Below are 14,972 nucleotides of genomic sequence, written 5' to 3'. Positions count from 1 at the left end.
CAGGGCTAGTCATGGTCGGTGAAGCTTGGGTATCACAACCATCCCTAAGCCCCAGCCTAAGGCAGAGGCAAGCCAGAAGTGAGGAAGGAATAAAGCAACTTGGTTAGAGTGCTGATTTTATTGATTTTCTATATACTTTCAAAGATAAGATTCGAAGTGCCTTTAAAAATTTATTTAAAGGTAAAGCCACTTGAAAAGAGCTGATAAGCAGTTACTAGGTATCAATCAAAATCATTACTATTATTGAAGAGGTTGAATTCTGAGTTTCCTTGAAGATAGAGCAGGTGAAATATTGGGTCCTATGACTCACAAACAGATTTGCAGATCCTTCCCCAGCGCTGCTCACGGGTAAACATGGACTCCTGCTTTGGTGAAACTGTTCCTGGCAAGAGTAAGGTACAGGCTGTTGCCAGGTGCACCTTAAGCCCTCCAGAAGCTTCTGTGGACCACCATAGTTGCCATTTCATTGAGAAATATTTTGAAGGTAGAGAGGCTTTTAGAAATTTTTCTTTTGCCTCTTATAGAAAGTAAAATTAGGAGAAATGAATAAGTATAACTAGAAAAGTCAGTAAGCTACAGAATTTGTCAAATTCTGTCATTCATCAAGCTTGCATAAAGTAGGTGCCTGACTCTGAAATAATTTTATCAGCACACGAAAAATATGTGATCGTTCTTAGATCTCATTCTGATGGTTCCCATCGCCAACAACTGGGACAATGCTGGATGCTCAGCCCTAGCCCATCTGAACTGGAGAAGAAGCACTGCACTGACTGGGCAGGTTGGCAGAGTGCCTTAGTTAAAAAGCATGCCCTACAGCCCAGGAAGAAGAAACCTACCGTTTCTCACGTCACTGCTGCTTGATCAAGCAATGACAAGATCCATCACAGTTTTGTTCAGCATTCAGCCCGTCCTGTGCGAGTTAGCACCCACATTTTTCTCTTTACTGAGTAACTAAATGGACAAAGACCAGAAAAAACACCCGTTCTTCAGAATCATTCACTGCAGATAACAAAACCTTGTTTCCATGTACCATCCCCCAAGCAGGGAACAGCCTAAAGAACCTATCTTTATCTTGGCATTTGCCGCAATGAGATATTACCTAAATTGAGTTCCCTTCTGGAGGCTGGCAAAAGATTCACCATTTAGTGTGCCAAATCCAAAGTTCTTTACAAGAAATGTCAAATATTACTATAACAAATTACTTGGACACAAGTAACAAATTTCTGAAGCTGGTAGCCCGTTCTGATTGAGTCAGTGTGGGCACTATGAAGAACTGGGATTTTTGGTTCCAAAGGGAAAAAAGGCCCTTTCAGAGCTGGGTGGCAGTTTCCAGTGTGCCTCCAAATGAGTATATCCTCAGTTAATTAGACTATTGGAGACTCAGACCTGGGAGGGCCCTAGACATGGACTCATTCAGCCCTCATTTTCCAGAGGAGAGACCTTGGGAAGGTAAAGTAATTTGCTGGTGTGAAGGGATGGAGAGAGAACTTGAGTCCCCAGTCAGGAGAGTACCATCCATGTCTCTCTGAATATCTTTCATGTGGTCACTGCAGTTCTCCTTCACCTGAAAGGATTTTCTATATACAGTGGGAGGTTTTGTCTCAGGAGACTGTCAGGTTCCAATCCTATAAAGAAAGGCTTCAGGACTTCAGGCCTATAGTAGTCAGGGACAGGGAAGCTTGGAAGGAACAAATTTTTATCCCTGAAGAATTCCCTAATTTTCCATTGTCAGCGAAATAGATGACCTGTGGTATTAAAAAAACAATAAAAGATCACAAGATTATAAAACTTCACATTTTTAAAAGCCAATAAAAACAAAAAACTTCCCCATGTATGCTCACGTTTTAATTCAGCTCTACCCAGACAAGCAAACTTCCTCATTTATTGTATAAGATAATATGCAAGGTCCCTCAAGTAAAAATTCATAAACGCCTTTTAAAATGTAAATAAAACGTAGTGCAATAAAAGAAAAAGAAAAAAGCAGACATAGAGGTGTAGTGACCTTTGATTCAGTAATTCCACTCCAGAATTTCTCAACAGAAGCAAGAAGTTATTATCTATGATAGCAATCCCAAATGGCTAATAATCAAGGTCTGGTTTAGCAATTAAATGGCACACCAATGCTGTGGAGTTTGCGGCTTTTAGAAACCTTAATAATGAACGTTGCAAAAACATGAGAAAACGTTTCTACTCTAATAGTTTGCTCCTCAGAGTATGACCCCTGCTGCGGCATCCATCACTGGGGCGCTGGTTAGAAACAGTGTCTGGCCCCACTCCCACTGAATCAGAATCTGCATTTCAACAAGATTCCCAGGTGACTTGTGTGCATATTAAATTTTGAGAATCATCTAATAAGTGGGGGGGGCAAAGCTAATTTATAATTATTCAAAAAAGTATATCTATGGGGTCAAGGATAGGAAGGTAAAATTTAAAAACAGTTTCAATGGTGATAATCCCTCCTACCCACACGAAGTGGCCGGCCCACTGTAGGTCCTCAGCAAATGGCAGCTCTCAGTGAGGTGGTTCTGTTACGGGCTTTTCTTTTTTTCTTTTTGTAATATATTGCTTAATGTTCTTGTTAAATTACATTTTGAAAACTTAAAAGACCACAGAGAAATTAATATGTTGTGCTTCCTTTTCAACCAGACATTAAAACTGGTTAAATCGTGTTTTTCTTTTTGCCTCAGCTATCAGCAAGCGTAGAGCTAAATTTAATACTCAATACAGTAATTCTATTAGCCTAGCTTTCCAGAATATTTGTTTCCCTCTCTGTGACTTTTATTTTCTATTTTATTAGGTTTTCTAGTATGTTTCTTACAAATCACTTAAAATTCTTTCTGAAAATAAGGGTCCAGATTACAATAATGACTTCTAAAAACAGTCTGTTCTTGTTTGCCAGGCCCCACTTGCCCATTTTAAGTTATTTCTTCCCTCCCTGTTCTTTTTCCACTTCTCAAGACACAGTAAAGCTAAAGGGTTCCTGTTTGCCCCTCAGTGAAGGTCTCGGACACGGGCTAGCTTCTCGGACACTGCTCCCGGTCGCTGCTGCTCTCTCCCCAGGCACACCCTATCGCAGCCCCTACAGCCCAGCCCCATGAGTCATTTCACCCGAAGATTCGATAAGGAAGCAGAGCAGCCATAGCCCTTCCAAAGGCAGCAGACCACCTTCCAGTGGAATTACTCACCGACCCATCAGCTGCTTCAGACTTCCTCTGCAATGAAAAAGAGAGAGAACAGTGTTTGTTTACATCCAAGCCTTGTTTTCAGGATAATTCCCTGCCCACTACTTCCTCTCCAGACTAGATCAAATTCCTCTTATTCACTCTCAAGAAAGCTTGCACTTTTTGTTCCTAACGTTTATCAGCTCGTAATTCCATGTGGCACGATTGTCTCCCTTACCAGACCGTAAGGTCCAATTTAGATTCTTCCCTCACCACTGTACCCCCGGTGCCTAAAGGTGTCTCTGGGCAGCTGGAGCGCAGGAGCTGTTACCGGTTGGGCAGATGGATGATGTAAAAAGTGGAGATACCGGAAAGACAGAAGGGGGAGAGAACTAATACTTATTAACCACCTATAATATGCAGGCATTGTTAGTTCTTTATATACTCTATCTATATAATCTGCAGCACAATCTTAATTTTATTGATATAACTCATTAACATAAAATTTACTTGTTCAAAGTATCCAAGTCAGTGGTTTTTAGTATATTCACTAGGTTGTGCAAACATCACTGCTATCTAATTCTAGAACATTTTCATCACCCCAAAAAGAAACCTTGTGCCCATTAGGAATCACTCCCAATTCCCTCCTCTTCCCAGCCTCAGGCAACTACTAAAATCTACTTTCTGTCTCTATGGATTTGCCTATTCTGAACATTTTATATAAATGGGATCATACAATATATGGTCTTTTGTGTCTGGCTTCTTTCACTTAACATAATATTTTCAAGATGTATCCACATCGTAACAATGATCAATGCTTCATTCCTTTTTATGACTGACTAACATTCCATTGTATGGATATAGACATTTTGTTTATCCAGTCATCAGTTGATGCACATTTGGGTTGTTTCCACTTTTTAGCTATTATGTTGCTATGAATATTTGTGTACAAGTTTTTGTGTGAACGTATGTTTTCAATTTTTTTGCACATATACCTGGGAGTGGACATGGTAACTCTGTTTAACAGTTTGAGGAACTGCCATTCTATTTTCCACAGCAACTGCACAATTTTACACTTTCACTAGCAGTGTATGAGGGTTTCAATTTCTCCTTATGCTCACCAACACTTGTTGTTGTTCATCTTTTTTATTATAGCCATCCTAGTGGCTATAATTTGCATTTTCCTAATGACTAATGATATTGAGTATCTTTACATGTGCTTATTGGCTATTTGTATATCTTCTTTGGAAAAATGTCTATTCAATTTTTTGCACATTTTAAAAATTGGGTTATTTGTATTTTTGTTGTATTTGTATTGAGTTGTAGGAGTTCCTAAATATTCTGGACACTAGAATTATGATTATTATTTGCAAATATTTTCTCCCAATCTGTAGGTTGTCTTTTCACTCTCTTGATGGTATCCTTTGAAGCACAAAAGTTTTCAATTTTGATGAAATCCAATTTATCTATTTTTTTCTTTGGTTCCATGTATATTAGGTGTCATATCTAAGAAACCATTGCCTAATCCAAGGTCACGAAGACTTACACCTATGTTTTCTTCCAAGAGTTTTATAATTTTATATCTTACACCTAGGTCTTGGATCCATTTTGAATTAAGTTTTGTATATGATATGAGGTGGGCCGTCTAACTTCATTCTGTTGCATGTAGATATCTCCTTGTTCCAGCACCAGTTATGAAAAGACTGTCTTTCCCTCATTGAATGGTCTTGGCACCCTTGTTGAAAATCAATTGGCCACGGACCTTTGGGTTTATTTCTGGACTCTCAATTTTATTCCATTGATCTGTATGTCTATCCTTATGCCAGTACCACACCATCCTGATTACTGTAGCTTTGTAGTAAGTTTTAAAATCAAGACATGTGCATCCTCCAACTTTGTTCTTCTTCTTCAAGAGTATTTTGGCTATTGTGGGTCCCTGTATTTCCACATGAATTTTAGGATCAGCTTGTCAATTTCTGTAAAAAGCCAGCTGGAATTTTGATAGGGATTGCATTAATGCTGTAGATCAGTTTGGGGAGTATTGCCATCTTAATATTAAGTCTTCTGATCCACAACCATGGATGTTTCCATTTATTTAGGCCTTTAATTTCTTTCAATAATGTTTTTAAATTTTCATGTGCAAATCTTGCACTTCTTTTGTTAAATTTATTTCTAAGTATTTTATTCTTTTTGATGCTAATGTAAATGTTTTCTTAATGTCATTTTCAGGTTGTTAATTGCTGGTGTATATAATTACAGTAGATTTTTGTATATTTCTCTTATATCGTGCAACCTTGCTGAAGTTGTATATTAGCTTTAATAGTTTTTTAGTGGATTATTTAGAATTTTCCATATACAGAAACCTTGTAATCTGCTAATAGAGATAGTTTTACTTCTTCCTCTCCAAACTGGATTTCTTTTATTTCTTTTTCTTGCTTAATTGCTGTGGCTATACCCTTCAGTACAATCTTCAATAGAAGTGACAAGAGCAGGCATCCTAATCTTGTTCCTACAATCTTTTTAAGTAGGTATTTTTTACAAATGAGGAAAAATCTGCCTCCTACTGTCATGGAAATGAGGCTCAGATGAGGAAATTGAGACTCAGAGAAGTTAAGTAACTTCTGCAAAGTCACACAGCTAGTTAATAATGGAGCCAAAATTTTAAACCCAGTTCCGACTCCAAAGCCCATACTCATTCTCCTCTGCCTCCTTAACCCCTAAGGAGTGGATCAGCAACTACGTGCTTGTGCAAGGCTTCATTTCTGCTTTCACTGTTTCATTCATGCCACACAATAATGGAGGTGGCAGAGCAGAGATTAGTGTCTCTCTTTTTACTGGAAAGAACACTGAAGACTTGGAAGAACTAGGACTCAAACTCTGCTCTCCTCACCCAATTTTGTGCTTTGACGGAAGCAATAACTACTTCATTGAATAGTTAGATGCATTCAGAAAGGTTATGTGGTTGCTTCCTAACAGGTAATAAACAAAAAGGATAAATTAAATCCTGTATGATAGTGAGGGACTCAAGTATGGGGAGTAAAAATCTGAAAAGAATGAGGACAAGGTGCATGGGCTATGAAAGGAGAGGTACAAGGCAGGAGAGGAAAGTGAACCAACATTTTGATTAGTAAAGAAAATGTCAAAGGAACAAAACCATCTCTTTATAAGAAAGCACTTTAAAGAAGAATTATGTGAATAAAGTTTCTTTCTGCCTAAGACAATCCCTTCTGAAAAAGAAAAAATGCAAATGGGTAATATAAAAATGCTGTGTGCATGTGTCCAGACAGATTTAAGGGTGGCCTTGCCCTGAGGCTGAGAGCCAGACAGAAATCCTCCAGCAGCTCCGCTGAGGCCTCCCTGGAAAACCACCCTCGCTGTGGAAAGTGCTGGTTGTGCAGACTGCTGCTGGAATCCCACCTCCAACCTTTCCTCACAGGGTTGCTGTGAGGATTAAATAAAACTGGCCCCTATGAACAAAGCTTACATCACTCCTGCACGTGGAAGAGGCTCAGTAAATATTAGTTCCATTTCCCTTCCTTTATGGGGTCCTCAAGGGACCCAGGCCCTAAGCATTCCCAGGGCCCAGTAGCTATAGGAATCTGCAATGGGAAGATCTCTCTCTCTTCTCTCCTCCTTGGCCCAGCTCATTCTAGTAATTTGGTTTCCATCTTTAACCACATATCTAAGGTGCATGAATCTCTCTTCTTCCACATCCAAAGAAGGGTGAGATGTTCTGATTACTTCCCTACGGAGAAGGGGACTCTGGGCTGAGCCAGAGGAGATCTGTGTTCTGGGGTCCTCTTTGCCACCACCTTTCTCTGTACCTCTGGGTGGGTCTCCCCTCTGGGCTTCAAGTTCCTCATCTGGGAAGGGTCCTTGGTCACAGGGGACAAAGGAGTTTGGCTGTTTCTTCTAGTTCAGGTCAACAGTGTGATATGAAGACACCTATGGGGAAAGGAGACTGGAGAGGTCTCTGAGATGCAACAGGCCCCTCATAGTGGCCACCTGCTGGAAGTAAGCATTTTGGGATTCAAAAGGGTGTGAGACAGGCCTTGCTCTATGACTAAGAGATGAAATTCATCCACTGAAAAAGTTAGTCCCTCAAGACAGACAGGGGAAGAGCCTAATGAGAGACAGGAACAGGAAGTACCCTAGTTGAAAGGGAGCTCAATGGGATGCAGTCAGATAAGACTTCCTGAAGGGTCCACCTGGGCCTCAAGGGTCAGCTACAATGACTTTTATGACTGGGGGGCAAGATTTGGATGAGAAGAAATTGAAACAGGATGGACATACGGAGAACCCCAAGGCTATCTTAACCCAGGGGAGCTCAGGCACCCACTATGTGCACTCCTGGAGTGCACTCCTTTCTCCTCCTGCCCCAACAACCCATCCCCCTGCTCCCCTGTTCCTCTCTACACCCAGCAAACTCCCAGTGCTCTCCAAGACCCAGCCTCAGCACAGCCTCTATGGGAGGCCATGCTCAGCTCCCCAGGCTGGATCAGAGCTCTCTCCCCTAGACCCTGAGAGTGCAGGGGGGCAGGAGGACACTGTTCTACCACAGCCTCTTGCCACACACATCTGTCATCGCCTCATCTCTTGCCAGCCTGCAATCCTCCATTGGCCTTTGGCCTCTGGGACAAGGGCTGGGTCTGATTGGTCTTTATGTGCCCAGCCCTTGGCCAGGGGCCAATCGTCGGGTGACTGGCTGGGAGGAAGCCCTACCTCTCTAGGCGAGGGCGAGTTACCTTTGCCATCCGCCTTGTAGTCATCAGGGAGGAGCTTGTCCTGCCGGTAGCCCAGCACGAAGGCCAAGAAGGAGAGAATGAGGGCGTCTCCGATGCTGAGGATGGCCAGCATGAAGGCCCAGCGGATGGTGCAGCGGCCCAGGGTGTACTTGCCTGTCTGCTCCCCGCACATGCGCCGCACCTCACTTGAGTCCCACCCGTCCGGGTACACCAGGCAGCCAATCATCAGGCCTGTGGCTGGGAGAGGAGGGGGTGTGCAGATGGTGTCAGCTGGGTGTGCTCAGCACCGCTGTCATCTTTTCCCTCCCTCCTCCTGGTGTTCACCTTGAGAGGCACGGGGGCAGCTCCTACCATCCTTGTAGAACACAGGGGAGAAAACTGAGGCTCCCAGAGCTAACGCGACTTGGCCCTGGGAGCCAGAGGTCAGGGGCACAGACAGAGTGCAGGGGTCCTCAGCCCAGGGAGGGTTCTGCCACTGCGCCAGGGGGTCCTACCAGGCCCTCAGCTGCGCCCCTCACTTTGGACTTGACGAGGCACTGCCTACCCTGTCTTCAAAGCCCTCCTAAATCTGCTCCCGACCCAGAGAACTCATCACTCCTAGGATGTACATTTGTTCATATTTCAACATCTCTGACATAAGTGTAATAAGAAAGCTTCAGGCCATAGTTCGATTAGAAGTACTCTTCCTTTTCACAGCACATAGAATAATGGTGTGTCCTACAACTCAGGTACCTTAGATTCAACAACACAGGAAGTTTTCTAGTCCCATCTCTGGCTGCTTCCTTCATGAACTTTCCATTCAAGTTAACAGGTCTCCTCACCCAGTTCAGCACACTGCAGTTGCCCACACTTCCCTGAATTTAAGAATCCCCTGAAATATTGGGTTAGAATGCTGATTCCCAGGTCAGGGTTGGGCTCAGGACCCCCTGTTTTTTAAAGTGGGTGGGGAGGTGATTCCAGATGATTCTCTCAATACGAAAAGCTGGGAAACACTAGAGCAGGCTGCCTGGACTTTAAGCCCAGGTCTTTAACTAGCTGTGTGGGTCACGACAAGCTACGTAAGCTTTTTTTTTGCCTCAGTTTCCTCATCTCATAAAATGGGGATAATAACAGTACCTACCTGCTGGGTTGGAGTGAGGTTCGAATGAGTTACTATTAGAAAGTGCTCAGAACAGTGCCTGGCACATACTTGGCACTTCATGAGTGTGGGCTACTATTATTCCATCCTGTGCCTTCACTGACTTAGTATTTACAGCTACAAATTCCATTTTGCCCACCTTCCCCCCACTTCTCCCATACTCTCCCAGCAAGCCACCACCGCACTTTAGCTGCACAGCCAGGTGCCATAATCCTCGAATGTGACCGGGGCGACCCCAAGCACAACCACCATGCAGGCTGGGGGTGCCTTCCCTTATCTGTGCCACTTTCCCACCCCTGGCCCTCCTTCCACAGGCTCTTTAGTCCCAAGGCTGTGCCCACTAGGAGCTCCTCAGAGAAGCACCTCGCAGAACCCAGCTTAGCTTGTTCTTGCAAGGAAGGTCAGCAGATCAAACAAATGCATGGTAAAAATCAGGGTCCCACCTCCCCACCTAAAATGTGTCAACCCTCCTTTGATTTTTTTATAGGAGGAACTCATTTATCTCGTTATTTATAGACCACAAAATACTTCATATACCATTTTTCTTTTGATGCTGACAACAATTCTGTGAAATAGGCCATATACTAATATCCCATTTTACAGATTAGAAAACTGAGGCCTCAGAGAAACCAAGTGACTTGCTCAGTCATCCAGCTATGGCAGAGCCAAGACCTCAACTCACAGCTCCTGACTTTCTTGACTTCAAAGTTAATTGCCCCTAGTCCCAGACTGTGGCATCTCTCCAAAGAGCTGAATGTATTTAGTGGTGACATTTCAGACTTAATGACAAACTGAGAAGTGCTTCAGGAAGATACTGAGGGTAGAGGAGGGGGTACCTTCCCAGAGCTCTTTGGTAAAATCCGTGGCCTGCGCCACTTGGTATGAGACCAGCTCTTTGGTGCCTGGCATGGGCCCAACTTAATGGAGGAGGGGGCACAAATGCTGGGTGCATAGGTGAATGTGGACAGGGGCTGCCCTTCTGGACTTTATGTTCTCCCCATGGCTCCTCCCATTGGCCCCCTTCCCCTTCCAAAGCCTCTCCCTATGGGGACTCCAGAAAAGAACTCAGAGCCTCTGGCTTGGAAACAGGTTGTTACTCTGGATGCGAGAGCCCTCTGTGAGCCCCTACCCATCCACCTGGGCACAGGGAGGTCAACCCCATTTGTAGTGTCTCAGGGCTCTAAGTATAGGCCAACATGGCATTCTCAGACAAGCTTACTTACCTTTTCTGACTTCCATTCTCTCATCTGTAAAAGAAGAATAATAATACCTGACTCATAGCAGGCCTATCAGGATGAAGTGGGATCATGTATAGAAAATGCTTACTGCAGTGTCTGGTCCATGGTAATGTTAGTTGTTGCTATTATTATAGGCAGTGGAGTCAGATGGAAGCAACCTCAGTGGATGTGGATGTCATTAGAGCTGTTGACAAATATTCCAGGTACATAGTAGGATTATACCTCCTTGCCCCCCTCCTTTGAAATTAAGCAAGGCCATAAGACTTCCTTTGGCCAATAAACTGTGAGCAGAAATGTCGTGTGCATTTCCAGGCCAGAGCATTGAACTGCTGGTGGGAGACCTTCCAGAGCTCCCTTTCCCTCTGCAATGATGACAGGCAGATGACAGCTGATGCTCCATCAGCCTGGGTTCCAGAAGAGAACAGTGAGAGCAGAGCCCCCAACTGATCCTCAATGAGCGTGTACCACAAGCAAGAAGTAAACCTGTGTGTTAAGCCACTAAGATTTGGGAGGTTTTGTTACTGTGGCATCACCTCACCCATCCTGACTGATAAAGTTGTTTTTTGTGTTTTTCACATTTACTGAGTACCTACCATGTGTCAGGCACTGTGCAAGGTGTCTTACATGCAATATATCATCCCATCCTCACAAGAACGCTGTGATAGTGGATATTGTTGCTAGAGTCTATAGATGAGGTTACCAAGGCTCAGCGAGACAAGCAGTTTGTGCTACCTGTGTTTCTAGGAGCTGGGACCACACTTGGCCTACACCTGGCATCTAGAAGCTCAATTAATATTGTTAAGCCACAGCCTCACGCTGCCCCAGTCATCAGTTGTCTTTGCTCCCTTCCCTCGTCCCAGGCTTCTTGGCAAGGTTAAGCTAACTGGTTTAGGCCTCTTCGGATAGATGCATCTCCCAGCTGCTGGCTGCAGGGTATCCCCCATCCCTCCCTTTGGCTCATCTTCCCTTCCCCAGCACTGAAGAATGGAATGAGACACCACCTTCCTCTCCCTCAACATAAATGTTTCATGGGATGGCACCTGGCCACCTCTGCTATCAGTGTCTCTAGCTTCATGACCCAGACAGGGTCTGACTCAGATGGCCTGGTGAACCCCTCCCCCACCCAGACCCCCCAGCACTGCCTGTTCAGCATATGGCACCTGTTGCGGGAGGTTGGGGGAGGAGGACAGTGTGGAGAATGAGAGAGGGATAGTTGTGTTTCCAGCATCTTATAACTCTGATATGGAGAGCCAGCTGGCAAGCATGCCAGGGTCCATTCTACTCCTCTTTGTCACAAAACTGCTAAATCTTTATTTCCCCTTCTTTCTCCCCACTGCCCACCAAGATTTGCCTCTCCCCTGCCCCAGCTTCTCCCTCATCACAGAGAGGCTACAGAGGAGAGGGAGATGGCGGGGGGATTTGGGAGGCAGCTCTGGAGCCAGGTGAGTAGCCTGGATACATGATTTGGAATCTGTCCCTCACTACCTGTGCGCTCAGAAACAAGTTACCCACTAGGAGCCTTAACTGTAAAATGGGAGGAATACCCACCTCACTGGGTCGTGATGAGGCTCCTCCAGATGATACATGTGAAGGTACTTTGCAAACACTTATGTAAAAGTATTTTATGTAATACTTACATACTTATGTAAATGTGTGGCTCAATAAAAATGTCTTTGGAATACATCCAGTTTCTTGGAACCCACTGCCTTAATTCTCCTAGGTCCTTCATTGCCAGGTGATCTGCTATAGCCTTGGCCAAGTCTTATCCTCTCTCTCAGCCCCAGATTCCTCACCTATAGTTGGGTGAGGGGGCCTAGCTCTCTGTGGTCTCTCCAACTCTGACAGAGTCTTGAGTCTATGCATTTGGTTAGTTGTCTGGGATTCTGAACCCTGTGTTATTCCCCTTGCTAAGGATAACACTGCTCCTCGTTCTAACCAATGATGTCAAGATGGTTTCACTCTAGTCTGCAGTGTCTGACTGCTCCTGGACATCTCCTCAGTATGGAGAGTCTGTGTGCAGTCCTTAGGGTGCGGAGGGACCAAGGGTTGCAGGACAAGGTCTCAGGCCCTCTCTTCCTGGTTTCTAAAGGAGAGCAGGACCAGCTGGCTCAAGGACTGAGAGGCCAGCTTGGTCCAGTGGCAGGGAAAAGGAGCAGGCAAGGCCTTGCCTCTGGGCACCACCACAAGTAGCCACCTAAGCCATACAATTTTAAAAGACCCTAGATGCCCCTGCACCATAACAAAATATCACTCGCCATTTGCTGCCTCATGTATGGAATCCTACAATTAGGGAACAAAGACTTTCAATCCACAATGAAAGAGAGAACTTAAATGCAGGTTTCTACGGGAGAGGTCACACCCAGCATAACTCTCCAAATCAATGACTGACCTTAGAATCTTCCCTGAGAGCAGTTAGGGATGGAAGGGAGTGATGACAGGGATCTGGGGATCCTTAAAGGAGAAAGAACAAATGTTCAGAAGTGGGAGATTTGAACATCTAGAATGTGCTTGACTAGCATCACTATTTTGCCTCAGGGTTGGGTGCTATTCCCACATGGCTGACGATGGAAGCTTCCTTCTTTCTCCCTCCCAGAGCAGCAAGAAGCTCTGCTGTGGTGGCATGGGAGTCAGGATACCTGATTTTTTCTCTACCAGCTAGCTGTGTGCTCCTGGGCAAGTCACTTTCCCTCTCTGGACCTCAGTTCCTCATATGCAAGATGAAGGGGTTGAATAATTTGATCTCTAAGGTCCTTTTGGCCTTAGACATTCTAAGATTCTCTACTCCTCAGAAGAATTCCGCAGAGCATTGAGTAGGGCTGGGCTAAAGGATGACAGCCGAGTAGGCGGCCCAGGGCATCCACAGAGGGTGGGAAGGGGTGGGCCCCTGCCTGCCCTCCCACTATCCCTGCTCACCGGCAGCCAGCTGCATCCATGCGCAGATCTTGTAGACAGTGGCTGTGTTGCAGACAAAGAACAGGCTGAAGCAGATGATGGAGCCAATGATGAGGAACATGGCCAAGGCCACGAAGAACATGGCAGTCTTGAAGGCTCTGGAGGGGATGGAGGAGAAGTCCAGCGGGCCACCCTTGCAGATGAGCTCGGAGGACAGCACGTTGCCCACACAGTAGGAGAAAAGGCCAAAGTAGCCTGCCTGGGGTGTGTTGACGCTGTCGCCGATCCAGTAAGGCTGGATGAAGAGGGCCATGACGAGCACGGAGAAGCAGATGGTGAGCGTGCCCCACATCACACCTACGGCCCTCGAGTTCCTCACATAGTTGGTATGGTAGATCTTGGCTGCCTCCTGGGCAGGCAGCAACTTCACCATGGTGAGGGCGCAGGGCCCTGGGCTGGGGGCCTGTGGGCTGGAAGTCTGTGGCTTTGCAGATGGATGGAGGCCCAGAAGAGGGTCATTCACTCCTCAGCAGGTTTGGGGAGGAGGCTGAGGTCAGGGCACAAGATGAGGGTCCCTCCAAGGTAGACGAAAGAGGATTCATAGGACAAGAAAGACGACCTTGGCTTCTTCAGGGGAAGCTTGTCCAGGTGCCCGTGTCCGCTCTAGCCGGGCTGTTTCGCGTCTCCGGCCTCCTCTCCAGCCCGCCAGGGTCTCGGGCCTGCTGGCGCCGCCCTGCCCCTCCCCGCTTTCCAGCTCAGAGCTCCAGAGAGCTCCGCCCCCTTCGCCCGGCCCGGCCCGGCCCCTCCTCCCTCCCGCCTCCGAGAGCGCTGCTTCAGCACCGCGGCCAGCGCCCCGGGGCTCCGCAGGGAGGAGCGTGGGGAGCGGCCCACCCGGCCCCGGGAGGCGCGGGGAGCCGCGCGACCCATCCACCGCACACCCCGCCACAGGGACCGAGACCCCTCTTCACTGTCCTGAGCGGCGATGACACGAACTGGAAGGGAGGGGCTGCGGCTGTCACATTCCTCCCACTCAATTCCTGCCGCAACACCAAAACCGCTTCCTGAGCACGGCCCCCATCCCACCCCCGCCCCTCCCTGGCTCCCTAGTCGCCCTCCCGGAACCTCCAATCCCCGGAGGCCAGCAAAGCCTTTTCTGATTGTGTCTTCCGGTCACGGGTTTCTTGTTCCTATCATTCAATCAACAATTACTAAGTGCCTACTATGTGCTAGGCTCTATATTGAAGGATATCTTCCTTGAGCAAGAACCACAGAGATAACGAGGACAGGGTCCCTGCCCTCAAGAGAGTGGGATATTTACATACATGTAGACGTGTACATATATTTGTAATGCAGACAGTATGATAACAGAAGCAACTACAAAGTACAGCAAAGAATGTTCCTTATGAGCCATTACAGACCTTAACATACGCTTTTTGTTCAATATGATGTCTTTCTCCTCTTGTTTATATGTTTTCATTGCATTTTTTCCCCTCTTTTTCTTTTTTTTTTTTTAAAGATTTTATTTATTTATTTTTTTCCCCCCAAAGCCCCAGTAGATAGTTGTATGTCACAGCTGCACATCCTTCTAGTTGCTGTATGTGGGACACGGCCTCAGCATAGCCGGAGAAGTGGTGTGTCGGTGCGCGCCCGGGATCCGAACCTGGGCCGCCAGCAGCGGAGCGCGAGCACTTAACCGCTAAGCCACGGGGCCGGCCCTCCCCTCTTTTTCAAAGCATATATTTTTCCTGAATTTTTAGGTAAATACATGGTTAGTGTATAAATAGGAAAGTTACCTAAA

General features: G+C 46.0%; 1 protein-coding gene across 1 annotated transcript; it reads right to left on the bottom strand.

Moving 5' to 3' along the window:
• Positions 1 to 19: 19 nt before the first annotated feature.
• LHFPL5 (LHFPL tetraspan subfamily member 5) lies at positions 20 to 13,814 on the bottom strand. Its single transcript, XM_004424218.3, has 4 exons — positions 13,196 to 13,814; positions 7,907 to 8,143; positions 3,186 to 3,212; positions 20 to 1,745 (listed from the first exon to the last, which is right to left on the bottom strand). Exons 1-3 carry the CDS (start codon positions 13,605 to 13,607, stop codon positions 3,202 to 3,204), a joined length of 660 nt encoding a protein of 219 aa, XP_004424275.1. The 5' UTR covers positions 13,608 to 13,814; the 3' UTR covers positions 20 to 1,745; positions 3,186 to 3,201.
• Positions 13,815 to 14,972: the final 1,158 nt, after the last annotated feature.

Source organism: Ceratotherium simum, chromosome 13 (genome assembly GCF_057802395.1).
Source record: "Ceratotherium simum simum isolate JZ-2026a chromosome 13, ASM5780239v1, whole genome shotgun sequence".
Classification (NCBI taxonomy): Eukaryota; Metazoa; Chordata; class Mammalia; order Perissodactyla; family Rhinocerotidae; genus Ceratotherium; species Ceratotherium simum.
This window is presented reverse-complemented; position numbering and strand designations above follow the sequence as displayed.